Here is a 23,973-nt window from a genome sequence, read left to right as displayed (position 1 = left end):
GCAAGTACTGGTTTTATGTCAACATCAACACATTTACAACTCAGTAAAAAATAATAAGAATCAGCGTCAAGTCACCACACTCCTTCCAAACCTCATCCAGTATATTTAATTACCCAGTTTTAAGAGCAATAACATCATCAAGGTTATATTTTGTCAAAACATATGCACTGTTTTTGAGACTGATTAGATAATAAGATGTATGGTCGATTAGCTTTTCAGCATCTATAAACTCTGTTGCCTGAGCTAGATTAGGTACAGAAACTTCATACGCTAGTAGATCTCTATTCAAATCCAGAGTCTCATAAAGCTGATATTCAAAACAATACAGTGAACAGTTTACAACATAAATGTTCTTTATAAGTCCAAAGACAGGCACTTTCCCATTTGCACAAATTATTATCAGAGACTTTTCTTTGGTGTACTTGTTACCATTAAGAATAAGCCACTTCACTGCAACTGCATGTTGAATGCCATCAATCCCCAAAAAATCTCTAATCTTTGCTGTAATGTACTCCATATTTGTCACTTCTGAAACAGGTCCCAATTCCTTCTCATGTACAAAAATAGGATGCTCAGTACCAAGTTCATTTTGACAACTTTCAAAAAGTTGATTACGGTTTGCAAGTGACTTGCAGACATTTTTGTAGTTCAATTTTGATGACCAATGCTTGAAAAAACAGTGTTTTGACTCAAATCTCATGCACATATGCCTTATCAAAGGGCCTAGAGAAAGAATTTGAGCAGGGAGATGTAGCATGTAATGTTGCTTAGGAATTACATTATTCTCAGGAAAAAGTTGCTTAAACTTTATCAGATGCAGTTCTATCATTGTTTTCAGTCTTAATACAGTTTGCACAGATAAAATAGGAGCAAAAAGTATCTGAGCTATCTCAATTAAGTCCAAAACAAACTGAACATATTCATTCTTTTCTATACCGTTTAACAGAAACGGCATGATCTTCAACAATATTAGCATTTGACCAGAAGTCTGTTTAAGTTTGTTATCATTAGATGCCAAAGTATTGACACTGATTGGACATGGTTTGTCCCGTATGTCTATTGATGAATAAGGAAAACTCTGCATGGCTGAATTGAACATGTCCAACTCCATCTGTCCAGAAAGAACAAGGTATTTCAAGACGCATTTGATTTCCATGGGTGCAACACCCTCAAGAATGATGTGCATTATGTCCTGTGGAGTCTGCTCAATAAGGTCAAAGGCTGGAAAATCAATCAACTTGCTTCTTCTATTAATTCCATAGGTGGTTTTGAGAGCTGATTTCAAGAATTCTGTGCTAGCCCTTTCTATTTCAAGGCACTGTCTAAGGTGTTTTTCCAGCGTCCTTTTGGTGAAACTTTTTTCTTCAAAATTCCTTTGCATTTCTTCAAAGGTACATTCGCAATGCCTACACTTGCTGTAGGCAAAACCAACTCCTTCCTTGAAACCAGCAAGCTCGTGTTGTGCAAGCGTGTCACCACATACTGAAACTACAGCACCAAATATATCCATTTCACCATTCTGTGTTTGGATTTTGACACCATTATAAAGCCGCTGTAAGTCTTCAGTAATTCTTTGCAACACAACATCTACGCCACATTCATCGATATCCTTAGCTTTTGCTATAGCAAGGAGTCGGATTGCAGCAAGCTTTGACCTAAACTTGGGGTCTATATTTCCTAAAGTATAATAAACCATCAATAATTTATGTACAGAAGTGTGTGACCCCAGGGGATTGCAGATCTCTATTTCATCACTGTACAAAATCAACTGCAAAGCAGAAGGTTTTACTGAGAACAGTGGGTGGGATTTGAAAAGACTCCCATCAGTAATATCATACAAAAAATCATCTTTGTGGCAGTTCTGTGGTGTGGTGCTGATCATATCCAAAACTCTGGAATTGGACAAGAACTGTTCAAGGCTCTTAATTAGGGGAATATAGTAAAAACTTTTGTTTCTGATCGCAAGAACCATTGATTGTCCTTTCTTAACTCTACAAACCCTTTGAGACATAACTATCTCCTCTGGTTTAACTGGGTTAAAAAGCTCCTGAATGGTGCTATCCTGCAGGTATGTTGTGGCCATAGTGGAGAAAGGATCCTGAAAATGATCAAATGTGGCCAGTGCCTCCTCTTGGAGCTGCTCCACACTATCCGAATGTCTTTCGAAGATCCTCTTCATTCTTTCCCTCAATGTATTCAGAAGAGAAGTTTGATACTGCTGGACTCCAGAGACAATACTGTTGACGTTCCTCTGAAACACACAAAAAAAACACCTCAATGTCACAAAACCATTTAGTGTTTATTGTTGTCAAGATGACATTATAGATTAGGTACAAAAATTTAATAAATAAAGCTTAAGTATGTGATTATTATCCACTGTAAATACTGAAATACGATAAACAATTGTAGCCTTGATAACATGTTTATAATATGCTATTATAAACATTATATATGTTTTAGTTTTGTATACACTAACACATACATGATTTTGTAAATTTTGTGATAGAACTGATGTATTTTGCTGTGATTGGTCACCAACACAGATTGCACCTTTAAAAAAAAAAGTTTTTATTAATCATTAATATTAAAATTTGATTAATTTTGATGCATTGGAAAGGGATGTTAAATTGATACAAGGCTCTAGACTCGTTCTTCCCACTGGTGCAACTCATTTTCTCAGTTGGTCACACCAAATTATAATCTGGTCACACCCTTTAAAAAAAATAAAAATGTAATAATAATGACCTTGCATGTTGATGAACCATCCTCATTTGTATATGCTGGTTTTGCATTAATGTAAAGATTAAAAGAAAACATTACCAAAATATTATTATATAGGGCCCTATGAAATCTTTTTTCCGTGTAAATTTTTCTGGATACCGTGTTTTTTCCCGTTTGAATTTTTTAGGACTACATTTTAATTGGTAAATAAAATTATTGTAACCAAAAGGCATGTCTAATTACGTAATTGAAATCATGAAACATACAATTTAAAAATATTAAAAGTTTATAGTTTAACAAAAATTTTAATTTTGTGGCCCTATGAAATGTGTCCCCCTTTAAATTCTGTTTTATTTTTTACCAAATTCTGTTTTCAGTTTTCTGGATTCCATTTTAATGGTTTAATAAAATTAAAAAAGCATGTCTAAATAATTGAATTCATTAAAAAAAATACATAACACATAATCATTCTTAATTCTTAATGTTTTTTGTTTGTTTTGTTTTTTAGAAATGTTGTGTGGTGCAGGCTATCTGGCAATCAATTGAAGGCATAAAACATAATTTAAAGTTACGTAAATTTAATCTGAAATTTTGTTTTGACGGGTTGCCGTGTGTTGTTTAGGCTATGATATGAGGATAGTTCATCTCAAATGAAATGGTGAAATGCTTATGAAGCAACTCTTAGAGCGGCTCTGGAGATGAAGTTGGCTAAAAACACTGCAAGCGTCTGTGGAAAATGAAACCGCGTCTGAGCCATTCATTCACACAGAGACATGCAGAATATGCAGGATTCATAAGTCTTTTTGCATTTTAATATACTAGTCTATAGACCGCTTCATAGCTGTACATAGCTGATGAAGGCACAGAAAGCGCAGGTAGGAAGTAGAGCTTAGATCGGGCCCCCCAAAAAAACAAGCCCACCCCTACCCGAGCCTGTGCACGTTGTACCCGAGCCCGATTTAAACCCGTCCATTTTTAATATGTAGGCCGTTTTAACCAGGGGTGGCGCCAGATAATTAATGCAGGTGCTGAGGGGGTGCTAGATATATTATATACTGATAATAAATGAGCAAAAATTGGCCACTTAATTCTTTACTTATTCAATTATTTTATTTTACAATTAAAGTATAAATTTTATTAAATAGAACGAGCACAACATTCAATCAAATATTATTAAAGATTTATTATTATAAATAATGTTATTTCAACATAATATCTCGTTATTTCGACATGTGTGCATGCAACAAGCAAGAAGCATTTGTAAATCCAGTGACACGAGTGCATTGGTTTTTATTAATAAACTAGTGTTTTCTGTCAGTGTCGGCTGCAAAGATGAAGTTGACGATCGCCATCTCCATACTGAACGCGCCTAGAGAGAAATGCACATCATGGATTACATAATCAGAGAGTAGCCTATTTCTTTTCGTTTTGAATTGTTTCATTTAAAGACATTTCAAGCTTTATTTAGATATATTTCTCATGACTGTAAGGCATACACTGAGTTTCGGTTAATTTATGATGAGATGCGCTCCAGTTCACGTGCAGTGCAAGTGACGAAACTAAAGGCCTGCAGACTCTCTATTTGGGTTAGGGTTAGCCGAGGACAGTGGGAGGAAATATCGGGTTAAGTTCGGGCAGAGAATCTAAGCTCTAGTAGGAAGGGGCGAATCGAGCCTGACTGGTTAATGGAGTACATGTGCCGGCCAGGTACCAAAACAACCTGACCATCATGCACTGGCACCAATGCGACCGTGTGAAATTTTAACTAACACATTATCAAAATTTTTGAGAACATTTTGGTCGCAGTCTAGAGCCCTGCGATAGTCAACCCAAAATTAGAAATCTCATTATTCACCCTCATGTGGTACCAAAGTGGTATAACTTGTAGGACACAAAAAATGATATTTTAAAGAATGTTGGTAACCAAACAGTTTTGAGTTTCCATTGACTTCCATAGTCTTTTCTATACTATGAAAGTAAATAAATATATTATTTCGTGTTCTGCTCTGCAGATGACAGACAGTTATATAGACCCTTTTACTAGGCTTGGGAATCGGTTCCAGGTTCCGGTTTGGAACCGGTTCCAAACATTCCGATCCATCGGAATCGTACACGTCCACACGTTAACGATTCCACTAACGATTCCGAACGTTCCGTTCCGTCCATTCCCGCGTCGCGGCACGACGTCACAGTATGTGACTGGATTTTTAAATCCCCCAAAAGCGCCATTCCCGCGTGCAATATTTTTTTTCCCCAGGATGGTAGGAGAAGGTACCACCTTTTTCACCTCTGATTGGCTAGAAGGGCTCTCCTCCGATTGTTTATTTGATTTGGCTGTGAAACGTCATCTCTGATGAGAGAGAGAGAAAGAGATGGTAGTGGTGGTGATGCTGTCGGCTCGCGCGCTAGTCTGTTTTGATCTTCTTTACCGCCAACAGAAGTAAACAAAGTCAATCCAACAGTGTGATAAGTGCGTGCCGTCAGATTTATATTCCAAGTTCACATTTTCATAGCCTGTTTAGATCGAATCCATGAACCGCATTATTACACCGTTTTCTAAGGCTACGCGATCTATTTAAAACAAGTTACAATCATAAAATAGCAGAGTGCTATCATGAAATCGTAAAGGCTGTGATATGCGCAAAAAATATATGCGCTGTTTTTTTTTTTACAGAGAAGCACGATCGAGGCTTTAATTATTTATATGCGTGCAGTCAGATCAGCTCCGTTCATAGTAAACGCTGCTCCACACTGCAGTCTCCTCATGTGCTGTTTGTTTAGGTTTCCGATAATGTACGTTTGGGAACGCAAAACCTCGGACGCATATTTCATATAACTGTCATCATTTATGCGTGTCAGCATCTCAGGGGGGGAGCACAACAAATATGCTCAAACATTTAAATAACATCCATGGCATTAAATACCAGGAGTGCACTATATTTGACAGCCTGCGCTCCACAAACAATGGTAGGTTAATTATATCAAAACATTAATGCTAGATGTAAGTAACCAATGATCAGCCTGGAGAGATCAAGGATCCTCCCAGAAAAAGCAGACATGCTTGTTTTTCTGAACAAGAACTGCTAGAAATTTTTAAATGTTAAATGATTAATTGAAGTTTTTGTGAAAACAATAAAAGTTAAAGTTAAAATGTAAACCATGATGTGTTGTTTACTCTTTTATACTTTAGCACACACGACTAAGTGTGTTTACAATACAAAGCTTTGTTTTAGAAATGTTTACTTTTTTTTAGAAATGTCAAAGCATTCAACTTCTGTATTGATATTGCACACTTGGTTTTCATTCTCTAAAACCACTTTAAATTAGACATTCAAAGGCAACAACTCTCAAAGCCACCCTGTAAGTGTGCAGCAAATGGTACAGGAATCGATATGGGAATCGATAAGGAATCGCATCGATAAGCAGACTCGACAATGGCATCGATATCGATAATTTCTTAACGATGCCCATCCCTACCTTTTACTGTACACTAGTGTTGTCAAAAGACCCGGTACTTCGGTACCAAGTCGGTACTATTTTTTTTTTAAACGTCACGGTACCAGGTTTTCTCAAACCTGGTACTTGATGCGCGTGCATGCCCGAAGCGCGTGCGGTTGAGTCCTCTTTATAAAAGCGCTGATGCCGATCGGCGGTGCTGCTGCTGATGTGGTGCTGATGTTTTTGCGCGTGCAGATACGTTATTTCAAATGGCGCGCGGCAAGCGCGCTCATAATAGAAGCGGCGCGCTCGTTTTTCCATGTGCGCCTGTGTTCATGAATGCATAGCAACGACAGACGCCACGGGAGTACAAACGCTTGTGCAAACTGCGCTCTCCATGACGACGAGGAACTCTTAGCAGGTTTAAAAAGCCCTTTAAAAGTTAAATATGAATGCAGTTTTGGATTAAATAAAAGTATAGTCAAGTCAAATAAAACATATTGTATCTCCTGTATAGTTTGGTAACACTACAATAAGATACCATTCATTAACATTACTTAATGCATTATCTAACATAACACATTGAGTGAACAATATATTTTTACAACATTAATTAATGTTTGTGAATGTTATTTAATACAAACACTTGATTGGTCATGTTTGTTCACTTCATTCATTGTGCATTAAATAATGTTAACAGAAATAATGTTAACTTTTGATTTTAAAAATGTATTTTAAAATTAACCCCTAAAGTAGAATAATTGCGACAGTATATAACTATTGTTTTTTTGTTAGGTCATTTTATCTAATGTTATCTAACAACTGGAATCTTATTGTAAAGTGTTTTTAATACTACAGTTTCCATCTTTGTAACTGTGATATACACTTTAATATAATTATGTAAATTTAATCTAAATTAAGCTTTGGTACCGAAATTGGTACAGAGAACCGTGGATTTTCACTGGTATCGGTACCGAATACTGAAATTTTGGTACCGTGACAACACTACTGTACACAATGACGACGTATGCGCGCGCATATTGGCAACGGAAGTATGGCGAGAATCAGCAGCATGTCAAGCTACGCGAGCGGATTAAACAACAGACGCGAACATTTTTTATTATGTCCTCACTCCAATCAACACGTTTAATCGCCTGCAGCCACTATTCTGAAATGGCCGTGATCCTGTCGGAATCCTATAAAACTTAAGCCCCTTGGTGGAATATCGATTAGTGCAACCGTAAACGCAACAACCAGACATTTTGATGCTGGGAAACCATTTTGATAAACTTTCGGAGGTGCCAACGCGTTAGAGCCAGTGGGGAAAAACACCACTTCCGTTGCCAAAATGCACGCGCAACTATTTGATCACGTGGGCTGTAAAAGGGTCTATAGGTCTAGAAAATAAATGACAGATATTTCTTCATTTGTGGATGGCCTATCCCTTTAAAATACAATTAAAAATGTTATACATTTTACATAATATTACATAATATTAATGACATGCAGTAGAATACCTGTGACAGGTGGCATTTTTCCCGGACATTAACGGTAAATGCAGCTGCACGTCTCGTTAGATTTTCACTTAATGTAGTTCCTTCCTGTGGACATAAACACACAGTAAGACTAGTTTACAAAGTGTTCTATAGCCATCTTACATTATCATGGAAGGCATCAGTGGTGTAGTCTAGCTTTTTGTAGTGAGTATATACAGTGATCCAAGCCAATGACATTTACAGCTGGGCAAACTGGACTGATTTTCTACTGTTTAGTGTTAATCACCATCTAACTCAGCCAGTTAAGAGCTACCTTTAGCCTTAGATGTTATATGAATATGGTCCCTGAAGCATTTTATAAAAAATAAAATAAAAACATTATAGGCACAAAAACAAAATTTACTTTTAGAAATTTACTGTTTAAATTAAAACATGTATGAAAACTTGTGTGATATTCCTTTTTAAAATAACGTTAATAGACGTCCATTATTATTATTATTATTAATAAGAGCATTTTACTGTGCAATTTCTTTCATAATTTCTAATGACCGAACTTTTATTTTGACAGGTTGTCGTAAAGACATTAGCTTACTGTGTGTATGATACGAATGAATGACGATAGTTTTATTAAATGAAATGGCGAAATACTCGTGAAGAGACTCACTGCGATGAAGTTCACATGTATAGCCTGCTCTACATGTCCTCACCATAGACTGTAAGGTCCTCACTCCTCACACAGTGAAACGCTGAAAACACCACGAACATCACGCGTGCTTCAGTATGTGTGTGTGTGTGTAGTAACATTACAGCGTTCATTCCCAGAGACGCATATAACAATTGCAATCTCTTTGAGCTTTAATTCACAGACACTAATCCATATCGAGATTTTATTCATTGTACAGCCGTGAGTGACATTCTGCTTTAAAGCAAGCTCCATTTGTGACTGGATTCCGCGATTCGATCCGCGTCACTTCGCAAACACAGACGGGTGAATTTATGAATGAAAGTGTGAAAGTCCTATCACAAAACGAAGTTGTTACGTATCCTCACGCTTTTTTAAGTGTATACTGAAATCCTTGGCCTTTCCTAGTGGGTAACATAACTATAGACTACGCCACTGGAAGATTCGACATCACATCTTACCTGATGATCAGGACGCTGAATAGGGAGATCCTCATTAAGTTCCTGTTGTGAGATTTCATTTGTGGTGGCAGGTGTGTTGTTGACTTCACTGCTGGTCCTTTGCATCACACTTGTTTGAGTAGTACAGTCCAAAAAAACTGGTATATCAAAATGTTCACCTCCAACTCTCGATGGCTCAGATGTAACGTTAGATGTCATCCATCCAGGGTTTGGGCGCCCAGTCTTAAGATACAAAGCATGTGTGCGTCTGATATGGTAGTAGAAGGAATTGAATACTCTGTATTCTTCGGTACACCCGTCAATTCCGCATATAACACGGAAATCTGCGTTGCGACTATGTGCTGTGTTAATATGGCTTAACAGAGACTTCAACGTTAAGGCAACAAAAACGAAGCAAATCACACACCTCCAACAGGCCATGGTGTTGAAAAAGTGCGTGCAGACGAATGCTGATGGCGAATATCCGCCGCTAATGCAGGAAAAAAATCAAGTCTTGTTAATATATAATTATACTTGTAAACGATAAGCAGAGCAAAGAAACAGTCCAACGATCAGAAACAGTCACACCTTCATCAGCATCAGAAAACCGGAACTTGATTCTGGCGCGCTTTTGTTCGGTAATTACCATATCAGGAATTGGAGGGGGAGACTTATAAAGTAATGCAATTAAAATGATATAAAACAGGTTTAACAATTAACACCTATACTTTATATTTCAAACATACACAAATAATGTATGTATATAGTAGTATTTTCAGTTTCTAGCTAGTTAGTATTTAAAAAATTAACAAGTACGCATACTTCATACTTCCCCTCAATACTCATGTGGTATCTTCTGTCAATTAGCTCGGAAGAGACGGCAAACGTCAGTCATCCACATTGTTTTGTTTTCTGCTGAGGTGAGGTATATATTTTTCATTACAAAGTATTTTAAACTATAGAAAAAACATAATTTTCTTGCAATTATTATGTTACTGTGATTGTTAAAGCTGCAGCCTGATCCCAGCAATAATTTGGTCTCGTTAGCCAGCTAGTTTAGCATATCCTATTTGTCTCATGCGCAAGTTACGAGTTTTTCTAATGGCGGAATTTTAAATAGTCTGACATCCAGATGCTCGCTTACTTTAGTGTTTTATCTCTTGTTTGTGATGCCACACAAAATTTAGTGCTACGGAAACATCATCTGACATTTGGAAAAGAAGTGGGAGAACAAAGGTAAGCAGTTTTACATTTTTCTCCATTGCATGTCGTGAATTTTAGTGCAGTATGACAGCTTGAGGCATTACAGCGTAAGAGATAATGATGCGAGTTTTATATATATATATATATATATATATATATATATATATATATATATATATATATATATATATATATATATATGGGTGGGAGACATATAAGCCTGAAAAAAGTTTTTATTTTTTACTTCAAATATTAAGCATAAAAAATAGTTGTGTTGTTGAGTTGTGTTGTACTGACTCTTGCTTTTCCCACAATATATGTGGTCTTTTAGATTTTGTATTTGCAATTGGATTTATTCACCAATTTGTTGCATTCGTGCCTAAAATTGTCATATGGTGTGACATAAAAGTTATTCTATATAAAATGAATATTGGGATATACTCTCCCTAAGTAACTAACTTCAACATAAATTGTTTTCATTACTATCTTAAGATTTAAAACATTTTTTGTGCAGATTCATTAGATTTTGTATTGTTTTTCTAAATCATCATGCAAAGTAAGTCATCTCTCCTCAGCCTTTCCAGATATTTTAGATTAATTATGTTAAACCCAGTTATAAATCTATGAAAAATGCTTGTGACTCTTGCTGATACTATTTCTCTTGTGTTCTGTTGACTTTTTTTATGATTTATAATTAAGAAAGTATTTTTACTGGCACAATTCTGAATGTCACACCAAATGATATAGTGTCACGCTATATGATGAACTGCACCACTCCACAATTTGTCAATGCAAAAAACTGTATTTTATTTGCATTCAACATTCAATTAATTCAATTCAGGTAACATTAATCAAAAAACATACTAACATTTGTTTAAAAACTTTTAAAATTATAAGAAACTCATAAATATGAGTAAATCAAACACCATCTCACTTCAAGAACATTAAATTAAGTATAAAATTGAAAATAAATACATTCATTGTATAGGTAATTTAATGTTCACTATTAAACATTCACTATTATCATTGAATTTGTTTTGAATAGTTATTTATTTATCATTAAAAAAGGTGTATGTAATATTGTGTGACAAATATATCATATGGTGTGACTTAGAAAAACAGTCAAACCATATTATACAGTGTCACACCATATGACGTTTTGTTCAGTTAAGCTAATCTCTTGGTTAACTAAAAACAGCTAGCTTATACTTAGCATGTAAATTGCCACATGGCAGGAATGATTTTTAAGAATTAATAAGTAAAATTCGTATAAAATAGTTTCATTTTTATGTAAATAATGTAACACCATAAGACACAAAACATTGACCACTAGTGAGCATATCAGATACAGAGCTTTTTAATTAAAAATAAAAAAGCCAGAACTCAACTCTTGACCTTGCAAACCACTCCAGAGATGACACTGCAACTTCCTGGTTGAGTGTGGACCTCTTCATCATAATGATGTCCAAATTATTACCCGTTCAAAATATAGATTGCAGTGTCTCACCATATGAAGCCCATTTTACGGACAAAATGTATTTGGCCAGAACTTGCTTTAAAATCATACACAGACATCAACACTTTCTGTGTCTGTTGAAATGGCCTAATTCTGTTACTTAAACTGTTAATCTATCAATTATTTATACTTTGCTGATATATATTGTCATATTAGTAAGGTCACACATATCCCGGACAGTCACACCACATGACAATTTTGATGTTTAGATAAAAATTTGAAGTAGAGGTCTTTATACACCAACTACAGCTATGGTATGCTGTAATAATATCTTGTCTGAGGAACAACATGAAGATATATATTTTTTTTAAATACCCATTTTTATTAGGTTATGACATCATGGACGGGTAGAATTGCATGTCATGTCTCCCACCCATATATATATATATATACAGTACAGGTCAAAAGTTTGGAAACATTACTATTTTTAATGTTTTTGAAAGAAGTTTCTTCTGCTCATCAAGCCTGCATTTATTTGATCAAAAATACAGAAAAAATGTAATATTGTGATATATTATTACAATTTAAAATAATTGGTTTTCAATTTATTATACTTAAATTATCATTTATTTATGTGATCAAAGCTGAATTTTCAGGATCATTACTCCAGTCTATCACGTGATCCTTTAGAAATCATTCTATCAAAGTTGGGAACAGTTCTGCTGCTTAATATTTTTTCATAACCTGTGATACTTTTTGAGGATACTTTGATGAATAAAAAGTAAAACAATAAAAATAAAGAAGCATTTTAAAAAAATATATAAATCTTTTGTAACAACAATATACACAGCTGGTCAGTCATTTTTTTTCTTCCTTTTTTTGAAATCAATACTTTTATTCAGCAAGGATGTGTTGAATTGATAAAAATTGATAGTAAAGGAGATTTAAATTATTAGAAAATATTTTTTATTTTGAATAAATGCAGTTTTTTTTAACCTTTGATTCATCAAATATATTAGGCAGCAGAACTGTTTCCAACACTCATAATAAATCAGAATATTAGAATGATTTCTAAAGGATCATGTGATAGACTGGATGTCACATGTGACACTGAAGACTGGAGTAATGATGCTGAAAATTCAGCTTTGCATCACAGGAATAAATTATTTTTTAACAAAGAAATAACCTACATACATTTATTCACTATAAACCATGGCTATACCTTTATATTAACCTTTATTAACAATAACAAACCTTATTATGTGATATTTTCCATGCCTGCCAGGTAAAGGAACTACAAGAAAGGTACAATAATGGATGAACTGGATGATGTTTCAGTATCGACTTTAAAGGGTAGGTCATGTTTAAGTGTTATAAAGCTACATATTAAATTAATATAAAGTAAAAAAAAAAAAAACATTTTGAGATCACTGTCCGCATGATCAATAAGCTGACCATTTATATTAATTTCATTTAAATTGTCAGCTTATTGTACATGCTGACAGTGATCTCAAAAATTGTTTTTACAGTTTTACATGGACAAGAGATAAAGTGACAAGACACAAATATTGACCTATCAAGTTAAATGCTGGTAAATTTATAAGATGCAATGGGTAAAAAAAAATATATATAGTTAAAGGTTTATTAACTATTGGGTTGTCTTTATAGCTGCCAACATTGATGAGGCCCTGCTCCAAACCCTCAGTCGTGATGATTTGAGAGACCTTTTTCCTGGGCCAGAAAACTTTCTCAGGAGGAAACGAGTGTGGGCTCTTATTAGCCCAGAGGTAACTGTTACCAGAGAAAGTCTAATAGGAAGAGAATTGGCACTCTCTGCTTACTTCCGGTTTATGGACTGGCTGCAGTAACACATCTCTGTCCATGCGGGGGCGCTCGCGGATGAGTGCAGAATGAATGGAGGTCTATGGCGCTATACCCCTCAAAATCCACTTTTCTCAGAATATAATTTTTTGTCTAGTAATTTGAATGTTGTATTCGAAAGGAGATGCAAAGAAATTACACATGGCTGGGTGTTAGATTTTTTAGAGTCACTTAGGCTGCGTTTACGCTGCAGGTCTTGATGCCCGATTCCGATTTGCTGACTATATCCGTTTTTTTTGACGACCCGCTTACATCATTTTTTAAAAGAGACCCATATCCGATATTTGTATTTACACTATACACTGCCAAAACAACCGAATGTAGACATTATGGCCCGGAAAATGAAGTAAAACAGCTCGATATGCAATGGATGCAGAAACAGACAAAATTATTATAGTGATGCGCAGATAGTAGGCTAAAAAAAAAATAACATTCTGATTAATTTTGGGTGGGTCGTGACTCGCGGGTGGATAGACATCATTATTAACGAAAATATTTATTCTCTAAAATATGAGCATGTTCCATTCCAGTTTAAGTTTCAAGGGAGTAAAGCCTGCTTATGCCATAAGGAAAATTAAATTCTGTCAAATAAATTTTGTTTTAAAGAAATGTTCATTTAAAAGCAGCGCTCATTCATCATTGTATTATATGCACGCATCAACCGTCACCTCGAGTCCGCTGTTGAAGATGATGACCATCCATTTATCCTCACGCGTAACAACACATACGAATAATAACTTTGACCATCGGCATCGGGTGCGGATACTTAAATCAGAGAAAATTATTGGTGCGGGTGGATGATTTGTTTTTGGCTGCGGGTTCGGGTGACGTTGGAGCTCATCTGCGCATCTCTAATTATGCAGTGTTTTGCTTTCCGCACTATTTTCAAAGGTCAGCAAAACATTTCTCTCATAAGGTGTAGAAAAAAATACTCCACTGTGTTGAGCCTTCGACCTCCATCGCGCCTATAATAAGTCATGTAAAAGTTGGTGGTGTCCACCTGAGTTGACGTCCCTTTTTTAATGACGTGACTCGCATTTACTGGGGAATATCCGATTTGTCTGCTTACATGGCACACGCAAATGCACGTATCCGATTCATATCCGATTTATTACCACATATGAATGAGGCCTGAATCCGATCTGAGAAAATCGGAATCCATGCGTTTTTTTCCTGCTTACACGTTCACCGGTCATATCCGATCTGTGCCACATGAGAGGAAAAAATCGGATTTGGGTCACTTGAACCATGCAGTGTAAATGGGGCCTTATTTGCTTTAAAACGTCTTTTAAAGTGTCAATGACGTCATACACATGTACGACCAGAGATACTGCTTAACGGCAATCCTTCACTCACTCTGGTGCGTTCGCGCTCTGCACTTTCTTTTCACTCGTGGCATCAACAACACAGCTGACACAGGTAAACACACGTGCTAGAAGAGTTTTTGTTTTGTTTGTTTCTGGTCCCGCTTCGGATGCCACGATGCCATCAAGCGGTATCTCTGGTCGTAATCAGTCCTTCACTGACCAATCAGCGTTCATTAGCAGTTATGGGCAACAACAACTCAACCTGTAAGAAATCGAAAGGACATAAGTACTCGTTCATTCAACTTTCGACCTATAACCCATGTTGAACTGGCAAAACCTACAATAAAATCTGAGATTTCTCAACGGCAATCAGGTGAAAGACACATTAAAGGAGAACTCCGGTCAATTTTAACATTGAGCTCATTTTTTTGTACATTTGGAGTGCTGTCAATACAGAGAACAACGACAAAAATCGGTGTTGCCTACACCGTGTTATCCTCTTTTTAAAATTTGCACCCTATTGACTTCAATGGGGCATATTTTAAACCTGCTTTTAGCCTCTTAACATCCTTGATGTGTCATTACAAGTGCACAGGTCATGTGAGTGATTCCTTCGGAGTGAACGCGAGTGAATCTGACTGCAGTAGATGTGAAAGATATGTTTAAAAAATGATGTTATTTAAGCCAGCGCTTATACCTGTTTACATCCTGTTTTCGGGTTGAAGTCCAAAGTAGTCGATTGCCGAGTTCACGCGCATAGGTTTAGTACATATGATCACGCGCGTGAACTCGGCAATCGACTACTTTGGACTTCAACCCGAAAACAGGATGTAAACAGGTATGAGCACTGGCTTAACCCTTGTGCATCCTTGAGGACATTTTTGTCCTTTTCAGTTTTGTTTTTTTGATCACTTTGCCTGTGTTAATGCTAACTGCATAAAATTTGTCACAGGTGTGTATTTTTATTGGAATTTTACTATTTCATCAGCATTTACTTTAAAAAATCTATTTTGCACTATTTACACAAAATACTTCCTCTTAGCGCCTTTTGGACAAAAATGTCCCCATTGAAACCCATTAAAACTGCATTTTTTTAATCCCTGTGACGTTTAACTATAAAATGATGCAATCTTTTTTAATAGGCTTTCATTCTGTTGGCAAGGCTTCAAAATTGACATTTTTACAATTTTTTTATCAGATGGTGCCATTTTTTCAGGTTAGGCCTATAAAGCAAATACTCGCTTTATTCCTGTTTTCTGCTTCGGCATATTATAGAGCCAACTGGATAAATTATGCAACGATAATTGTGTGGGTGTGTTGGTATGGATGTCTAAGTGTGGTTTGTATGTGTGTAATAAAATAAAAAGTGTGTTTGTGTGCTTGTAATATTTCAGAGAGAAAAACTCAACTGCAAATCAAAAATCCAATCACTGTTCACCAGTTGAGTTTTGCTGAGATCCAATGGGGAAAGTCTGGTACTGCGCCCAAACAAAATCTTACTGAAAGCTCATTTTTTGAGATATCATCCTCAAATTCGGAACACAACCTGTTTAGATTTATGGCTTTGAATTTATATCAGTTTTAGAGTTCCAAATGTTTCATAAAATACACATTTTATATAAAATATGGATTATAATGTTCATAAATATTTTTTCATAAACTTAAACTTCTATAACATTTTTTTGGTTGCACTTTTTTCCAATTTTTTCACTTCAACAACAATCTGCCAAGGGTCTTCTTTAAAATGAGACCAAACTTAAGTATTTGCTCCCAAGCATAACATTTTTATGAGAGTTTTTTGACTTGGCCATTTTTGTCCCTTTTGGACCTATGTGTAAGTTTTTTCTTTTTTTTAATGTTAACTGCATTAATTTTGGCACAGGTGTCTATTTTTTATTGTAATTTTACTATTTCACCCCTATTTCATTTGAAAAAAAAAATGTTGCACTAGTTACACAAAATACTTATTTATATTTTATATAAAACATTGATTATAATGTTTATAAATATTTTTCATAAACTTAAACTTCTATAACATTTTTTTGGTTGCACTTTTTTCAATTTTTTCACTTCAATAACAATCTGCCAAGGGTCTTCTTTAAAACTTAAGTATTTGCTCCCAAGCATAACATTTTTATGAGAGTTTTTTGACATGGACATTTTTGTCCCTTTTGGACCTATGAGTAAGTTTTTTTTTTTTTTTTTTTTTGTTGATGTTAACTGCATTAATTTTGAGCTATTATAGAGCCAGTTGGATAAATTATGCAATGATAATTGTATGCGTGTGTTGGTATGGATGTCAGAGTGTTGTTGGTATGTGTGTTATAAAAAAAAAAAGTGCATGTGTGTGTTTGTAGTATTGAGAGAGAAAAACTCAACTGCAAATGACAAAGCCAATCACTGTTCACCAGTGGAGTTTTGCTGGGATCCAATGGGGAAAGTTTGGGGAAACTTATTTAGATGTATGGCTTTGATTTTCTAGCCGTTTTAGAGTTCAACTTGTTTCATAAAATATATATTTGATATAAAAAAATATTCAGAAATAATTTTCATAAACTTGAACCTATATAACTTTTTTTTTTGATTTACTTATAAATTTTTTTTTACTTCAGCAGTAATCTGCCAAGGGTATTCTTTAAAATGATACCAAAGTTAAGTCTGTGCTCCCAAGCTTCAACTTTTTATGACAGTTTTTTGACATGGACATTTTTGTCCTCTTTGGACCTATGAGTAACTTTTTTAAATTGATGCACAAGGGTTAAATAACATCATTTTTTAAACATATCTTTCACATTTACTGCAGTCAGATTCACTCGTGTTCACTCCGAAGGAATCACTCACATGATCTGTGCACTTGTAATGACACATCAAGGATGTTAAGAGGCTAAAAGCAGGTTTAAAACTTGCCCCATTGAAGTCAACAGGGTGCAAATTTTAAAAAGAGGATAACACGGTGTAGGCAACACCGATTTTTGTCGTTGTTCTCTGTATTGACAGCACTCCAAATGTACAAAAAAATGAGCTCAATGTTAAAATTGACCGGAGTTCTCCTTTAAGCCGTCTAGCCCCATTGACTCCCATTCAGTCTGCACTCGCCCGCGATCACCTCCAGTGGAATTCTAGTGGAACTGCAACCAAGATCTATACAATGGGGGCTAACAGGAAGTGCCAAGGCTCTCCGTAGACGGGCTCTGCGGTTACCTACTTTGTCAAATAATATCTAGCACAAGACACGTTGTTTCTAAATGGCTCTGTTGTTTGTCTGGCAAATTTTTTTTTCATCTGCATTTTTAGGATGAGAATCCCACCTTACCAGACCAAGCTGGCCATAGTGAAACAAGAACTGTGTCTGCACTTAGAGCAACCCCTCCATACAGCCCTCAGGAATCCACTCCATTGCAGAAGAAAAGCCCAAAGAAGACCCTACAGCTTCCCAGTCCTCCAGAATATGTGGTTTATACAGACAGTGAGTTGGAGCAAGGTCGTAAGCATTACTTTGAAATGGCGCGCACTGGCAGAGAGCAGGAATGTGTCATGTCCAAAGAGCTGAGATGCAGGCTGGTGAGGAACACCGTCACCAGCATGATTTCCATTTTGAGAGCAAGTCAGCTAGGAGAGGATGTCCGCTACCCTCGCAAGTATGAAGTCACAGCAATGGCCAAAAGAATCGTGGAGTATTATCCCATGCTACAAGATAAAGACAAAACTATGAAACATGTAAGTGATGTAAATTTGTTCTAGATTTTTTTTATTGGACTTACGGTTTAGCGTCTGTTTATTTATTTTTGTCTGACCTTGTTTATCTGTGACAAAGTTCAAAGTTTTCATTTTTATTTGTTTCGCTCATCTTTGTTTCGCTCAATGTGACATTTTATTTACCACAGCTGAGTATTTACAAAAATCTTCATAAGAGGCTGCAGAATGTAAAATCCCCACAGAAGAGACAGGGACCAACACCAGAGAGGGGCCAATCAAAGAAAAGGATTGACTTCTCATCAAGTGACAATGGAGAAGATAATGATGCGGTCTCAAGTGGTGGATCGACCGTTATCTTGCATGAAACATCGGGGAGCAGTTCTGATGACAGCCACACTGCATGTAAGTTGATTGCAACAAGGCTGGGCAATATAATGATTGTTTATGATATTTTATATTACAGATATTTATATTTTACTTTTCTGACTGGGTCTTGATTAGGGATGTAAACGATTAATCGACGATCGATTAATTGTCGATAATACATTTAATCGATTAAACTTATTGATCATGGATTAAGCAGGTTCATGCGCGTGTGTACTAAACATGTAAAGCGAGCACGCCGGAGTTATGTTTAGGACCATTTTACACCATCATCATGACTATAAGTTTGTGTGTGCATTCCCATCCTTTTGTTTTGTGCAAATGTAAGTTGTAATGTTGTGTTTATTTTGTGTAGGCCTATCTATATCTGATTTTTCTCATATAGGATGCATTTGGTTAAGAATTAATGTAGTAAAGCTTACGGTGATCCTCTTCAGTTTCAGCGCGCGCAGCTCAAACGGCAATACACGACTAATAATGACTATTGGACTGTCATATTACATAACATTATAAAGAGAACAATATTGTAATAAAATATTTTGAATTATTTGGGTTTAGTTGCCATAGTCGCGTTGCTATGGAAATAGCGCGTCCACAGCATGAGTCATTCTGAATGGCACGTAACTTAGTTCAAGTTCACTTGTGCATTCGCTTCATTTTGTGCAGATATCATTTGTAATATTATGTTTATTTTGTATATATCTGATTAATCTCATATACGTTTCTTTGAGTTAAATAACGCGCTAGCAAAGTGCTTCAGTTTAATGGTATTCATTCAGCGTGCAGCTCAAACAGCAATGCACGGTTAATAATAACTATGATTAGGACATACTACATTACATTACATTACATGTTACATTACATGAGAACACTGTTTTATTAAATCGTTGTGAATTCATTGGGTTTAGTTGCCATTTTCAGCGCGTTGTTCCAGGAATAGCACGTTTACAACACTCACATATTCCAAGCACACATCTGAGGCGTTGGTGACACTTTTCATTAGTCGTTATATTTGATTATTAAATAATTAATTTAATTAAATGATCAATCACATTGAAACATTTTACAATCCTACTAGCCCTTTATTTAGATTAAAAAAACATTCTCATTCATTTGGTGAGGAACATAGCGTTTTGTGCAGTATATTTGTTTCAGTAATCCCAACTGTTACAATAAAACATCAGTTGAGCAATATAACATGCATTTTTATTCAGTATATAAGCAATATTTTGCTTTTTATGTTAAAGACACTATTGATACCGTGAGAAATTTACATTCTCAGGAAAATATCCGCTTATCAGTTAATCGTTAATCGATTGAAAAGGTCAATCAACTGATGATTAATTAATTAATCGATAATTTGCATCCCTAGTCTTGATATAATGTGATTTTTTTTTTTTTTTTTTTTTTTTTTTTTTACTGTGTGTGCGTTGAGGGTTAAGATTGTTTCATATTTTAATATATTTTGCACTTTTAACTGTCAAATTGTTTTTAAAGTCATTATTCAGCCAAAACGGACTATTTCATGAGACATTTTTTATGTTAATCTAAAACCCATATAATTATTTAGAATTGTGTGTCCAATACCCATTTTACCCATTCTCCATTTAAGCAGACAGGGATAGCCTGACAGCACAGGCCAGGCATTATAAAACTCTGCAGGAGATGTATAAAAAGCCAAAACCCAACCAAGATGCTGTCTCCCAAATCCTTGACCTTGAGTTTCAAGCAAGACGAGCCTTCATTGACAGTGATACCCTAAAAGAAGAAGAAAGGCACACAAAGATCCTGGATGCTTATCCATGTTTCAAGGATCTTCGTAATGTATGCAATTAAATAATTTTGGCTCATTTACAAAGCAAGCATTGTTGCAGGTTCTAACACATATTTGCATAGGTGATGGATGAGCTGTGTCGGATCTTGGATAAGGGCAACAGCAAATTCATAGATGGGTTAAAGAAACGATGGGAAGACTTCTGCGCCAAGGTGCAGTTTTATGCCGTTTGGAAGAAAGTGATGAAGCCACCCATGACCCTGGATGGAGGCAAGTCATTTTACTGTCTCTAGTACACTGTATTGCTGTGTTCTTGCTCAGACATGGGTGTAAATATGATTGTGTATATTGCCAATGTAACCCTGATTAAAGGGGTGATGAACAGAGAAATCAAATTTTCCTGAGCTTTTAGGTCATCATACTATGAGAATATCCTGTAAGTTTCAGAACTGAAAACTTCCTTGTTAGTCCAATAAAAGCTTTTATTGACACCAGGCACAGCGAACGACAGCTTTTTAAAAGTGGGGATCTATGAGGTCAAAGGGTATCAAACCCCGCCTCCACAGAATTAGATTAACACCTACTTCAATAATAATAATCTCCGTTAATAATCTGTAACACAGAACTTTAATATATTAAATATTAATCAAATTATTCACACCTTCACAAAATCCCAAAATTCTGTGTAAGAGTAAAAAAATGACAACATTATTTATAGTAAGTTTATTTGATTCACAGCTTATTTAGAGTTTTGACCTCGACAATCCAACTGCATTTACCGCAAACAGTCAAGATTGTTTTGGTTGAATCGGTTCAAAGGAGTCATTAGTTCGCGAATCGGACGTGTCATTAGCGGACTTGTACGCATTGTGTGATTTATCCCGGCAGTTATGGACATCGCACAAGATTTGTCAACACAGAAAACATTTAATCATTGGATCGGTTTTGTTTTGTTTATTGAAAGTGTTTTTCATGTCAGCTGAATGGACGGAACGCTTTCAGGAAAAAAATACCCGAATGCTTCATGTGAAACTTCGGTCTTCAGATCTTTTACCATCGTGTCAATTCTCAATTGATTTTGATTAATATGCGCGAGTGAGCGAGAGAGAACAAGACAGCCTCTCTCTGTGCTCGTTCTTTCAGTCATCTACTACATCACTCACCGATCAAATAAGGTCTTGGCGAGACAAAACATCGCTTGTGTTGTGAGAGAGACGCGTGAGTAACAGAGAGACGGAGGGAGAGCAGGGAAAGGAAATGCAGCTGAATGAATACGCTGCGTGTTTTAAATAGCGTATTTTTTGTATATTTTTTTTATAACGAAACGCAATATGTGGCGGCCGGTGTTGATTCTGTGGCGCACCGCCACAAATTAGTCTATGTGTGGGAAACACTGGTAAAAACCAAGCGAACATCATAAGTTGACGTCATAAGTTGACCAGACAACAATAATAAAAAATATTAAAAAGGCATGACCCCTTTGAATAAACCTAGTATTATAAATTCCATTAGAGGTTCATGATTAATTGTTAAAAGAATGTGTTCTCGATTAAAACACCCATGTGATCTTATTCCTAAATGACAGTGGTTCACTGTTTATTAAACCTTTGATAAGTACAATCAAAGTGAACATTTCATACCTATACATGACAATGTATGAAACGGCTTCACATACATTCTTTTCAACAACAAAGTATCATTATTTCTGTGTTAAAATAATTAAAAGTATGAAGTTAAAAGTTTATATTTTGGATATAAACACTGATGTCTACAGCAGTGTTCAAACCAATGAAAGTAACTTTTACACTTCACATAAGATTGCATCGCCAACACGTTGTGCCAGTAGGTGGCGACAAATACTGACTGTTTAAAAATGTATTTGTCATTGAATCATTCATTCAAGAGATTCAAACAACGCTGATTCATCCAGTAATGAAATAAGTAAAGTCTTTATGAGTGAATCATTCATTCAAACATATTTTTTATTTATTTTTATAATTAAAATTAATTGAATATTTAAAAATTAGACTGCAGCAATTATAATTTTGTCAGAACCTCTATTAAATTTATGTATTTTCTTTAGTTGTCTATTCAGAATTGGGGGAGAATCATGAATCAAAATCAAATTTTTACAATCAAAAAAATTGAGAATCAAAATTTTACAAAAAATGCAAATCGGAAAATGTTTAGGAAAAATAATTGTTAAGTAAAAGTTTATTTGTTCTGTTGTAGTGGAATATGCCATAGCGCTATTCAGGGCACTCCCCACACTCTTTCCTTCTCCAACTGCACCACCTAAGAAGATGGGACATGCCAGTGAGGCATTGCTTCATGTCCTTCAGGTGAGAGTTTGTTCACATTTTGTCACATCCAACTATTTTTTTTTTTTTTTTCCCTAAAGAAATTTGTCAGGTTTTTTATTTCTCTTTTTTCCTCAGCCAACAGAAGACCCCACCATCTACCTTCAGAAGAGATCATTCTCCAGCCCTGTTTTAATCTTTGATGGTTCCAACTGTCTTCTCGCTATCGGAACCACTCCCATCACCACATTTGCAAAGGAAGACCTCAGTGAAGCTCTTCTTTATTTGATGGCTTACTACTACACCCTTCATCTTACCTATCCCAGATGCGTGGCAACCCTCCTTTCTGTCATTCAGACCGAAATATTGCAGGATACACTCCATGAGCAAGACGCCACAGCATCATTCAAAAAAGCCATGGCAGAGTGGAAGGATTTTATTGGGCAGTAGAGGTGTTAAGAATAACATTTTCACACTGCCAGTAACATCTGAGGTGGGAGTGAACCATAGTTCTGTGTTAATGGAATGTAAGAAACAAATGGAGACGTAAGTTTAATTATTTATTTATTTTATTTTCCGGGGGGTGGGGGGGGTGATGTACTTGTCTAGGCAAGGCAAATTTATTTGTACAGCGCATTTCATACTCAACAGCAATACAATGCGCTTCACACAAAAATGTAAAAAAAAAAAAAAAAAAGATAAAAATAGTAGATAACAATATGAAACTACATACAATATATAAGACACCAACAAAATAAATAAAAACGAACTGATGTATCTACCATCTACTTACTGATGTACTTACAAACACAAAGTACTTACTGATGTTTTTTTTTTTCTTTTCTCAACCATCTTTGCAACAAATTGTTCTGGAGTTCTATTTCAGTTCCAGTGACAGTTCCTTATGCTTAAACATGAATGTAATGCACTACAGTACTGTGCCATCTTCTTTTTTCCTGTGTCAGGTAATCTCTTTCAATTGACGGTTCCCCCAAAAATGAAAATGTTGGCATCATTTACTCACCCTCAACTTGTTCCAAACCTGGATCAGAGAGATGATGTAAATAGTACATCATCATAGTAAATACAATCGAAGTCAATGGGTGCCATCAGCTCTGATTGCCAACTTTCTTTATTCATCTTATTTTGTGTTTAACAGAAGAATGAAACTCACACAGGTTTGGAACAACTTGAA

At 35.6% G+C, this 23,973-nt stretch overlaps 2 protein-coding genes across 2 annotated transcripts; one reads left to right on the top strand and one right to left on the bottom strand.

Annotated features, from left to right (window-relative positions):
- Nucleotides 1-1,711: 1,711 nt before the first annotated feature.
- LOC308686315 (uncharacterized protein) lies at nucleotides 1,712-9,383 on the bottom strand (the record flags this gene model as incomplete). The annotated part of the gene is made up of 3 exons (XM_081394712.1): nucleotides 8,799-9,383; nucleotides 7,677-7,760; nucleotides 1,712-2,251 (listed from the first exon to the last, which is right to left on the bottom strand). Coding segments are annotated over exons 1-3 (1,044 nt in total), but the record flags the coding sequence as incomplete, so codon positions are not given.
- Nucleotides 9,384-9,735: 352 nt separating this feature from the next.
- LOC308686316 (uncharacterized protein) lies at nucleotides 9,736-23,457 on the top strand. The gene is made up of 9 exons (XM_081394713.1): nucleotides 9,736-10,013; nucleotides 12,722-12,789; nucleotides 13,105-13,223; nucleotides 17,919-18,341; nucleotides 18,509-18,722; nucleotides 20,320-20,528; nucleotides 20,601-20,748; nucleotides 22,711-22,820; nucleotides 22,917-23,457. The coding sequence occupies exons 2-9, from the start codon at nucleotides 12,750-12,752 to the stop codon at nucleotides 23,226-23,228; spliced, it is 1,575 nt and encodes a 524-aa protein (XP_081250839.1). The 5' UTR covers nucleotides 9,736-10,013; nucleotides 12,722-12,749; the 3' UTR covers nucleotides 23,229-23,457.
- Nucleotides 23,458-23,973: the final 516 nt, after the last annotated feature.

This window comes from Scardinius erythrophthalmus, assembly GCF_964197995.2.
Source record: "Scardinius erythrophthalmus genome assembly, contig: HAP1_SCAFFOLD_130, whole genome shotgun sequence".
NCBI lineage: Eukaryota > Metazoa > Chordata > Actinopteri > Cypriniformes > Leuciscidae > Scardinius > Scardinius erythrophthalmus.
The sequence above is the reverse complement of the archived record's forward strand: the minus strand, read 5'-3'. Positions and strand labels throughout refer to the sequence as shown.

Excerpts from the sequence above, each read along its gene's own strand:
- LOC308686316 (XM_081394713.1), top strand. The coding sequence starts at position 12,750 with ATGGATGAACTGGATGATGTTTCAGTATCGACTTTAAAGG. Across the intron at positions 12,790-13,104 it reads TTCAGTATCGACTTTAAAGG|CTGCCAACATTGATGAGGCC; the intron begins GTAGGTCATGTT and ends TTGTCTTTATAG. Across the intron at positions 18,723-20,319 it reads TGATGACAGCCACACTGCAT|ACAGGGATAGCCTGACAGCA; the intron begins GTAAGTTGATTG and ends CCATTTAAGCAG.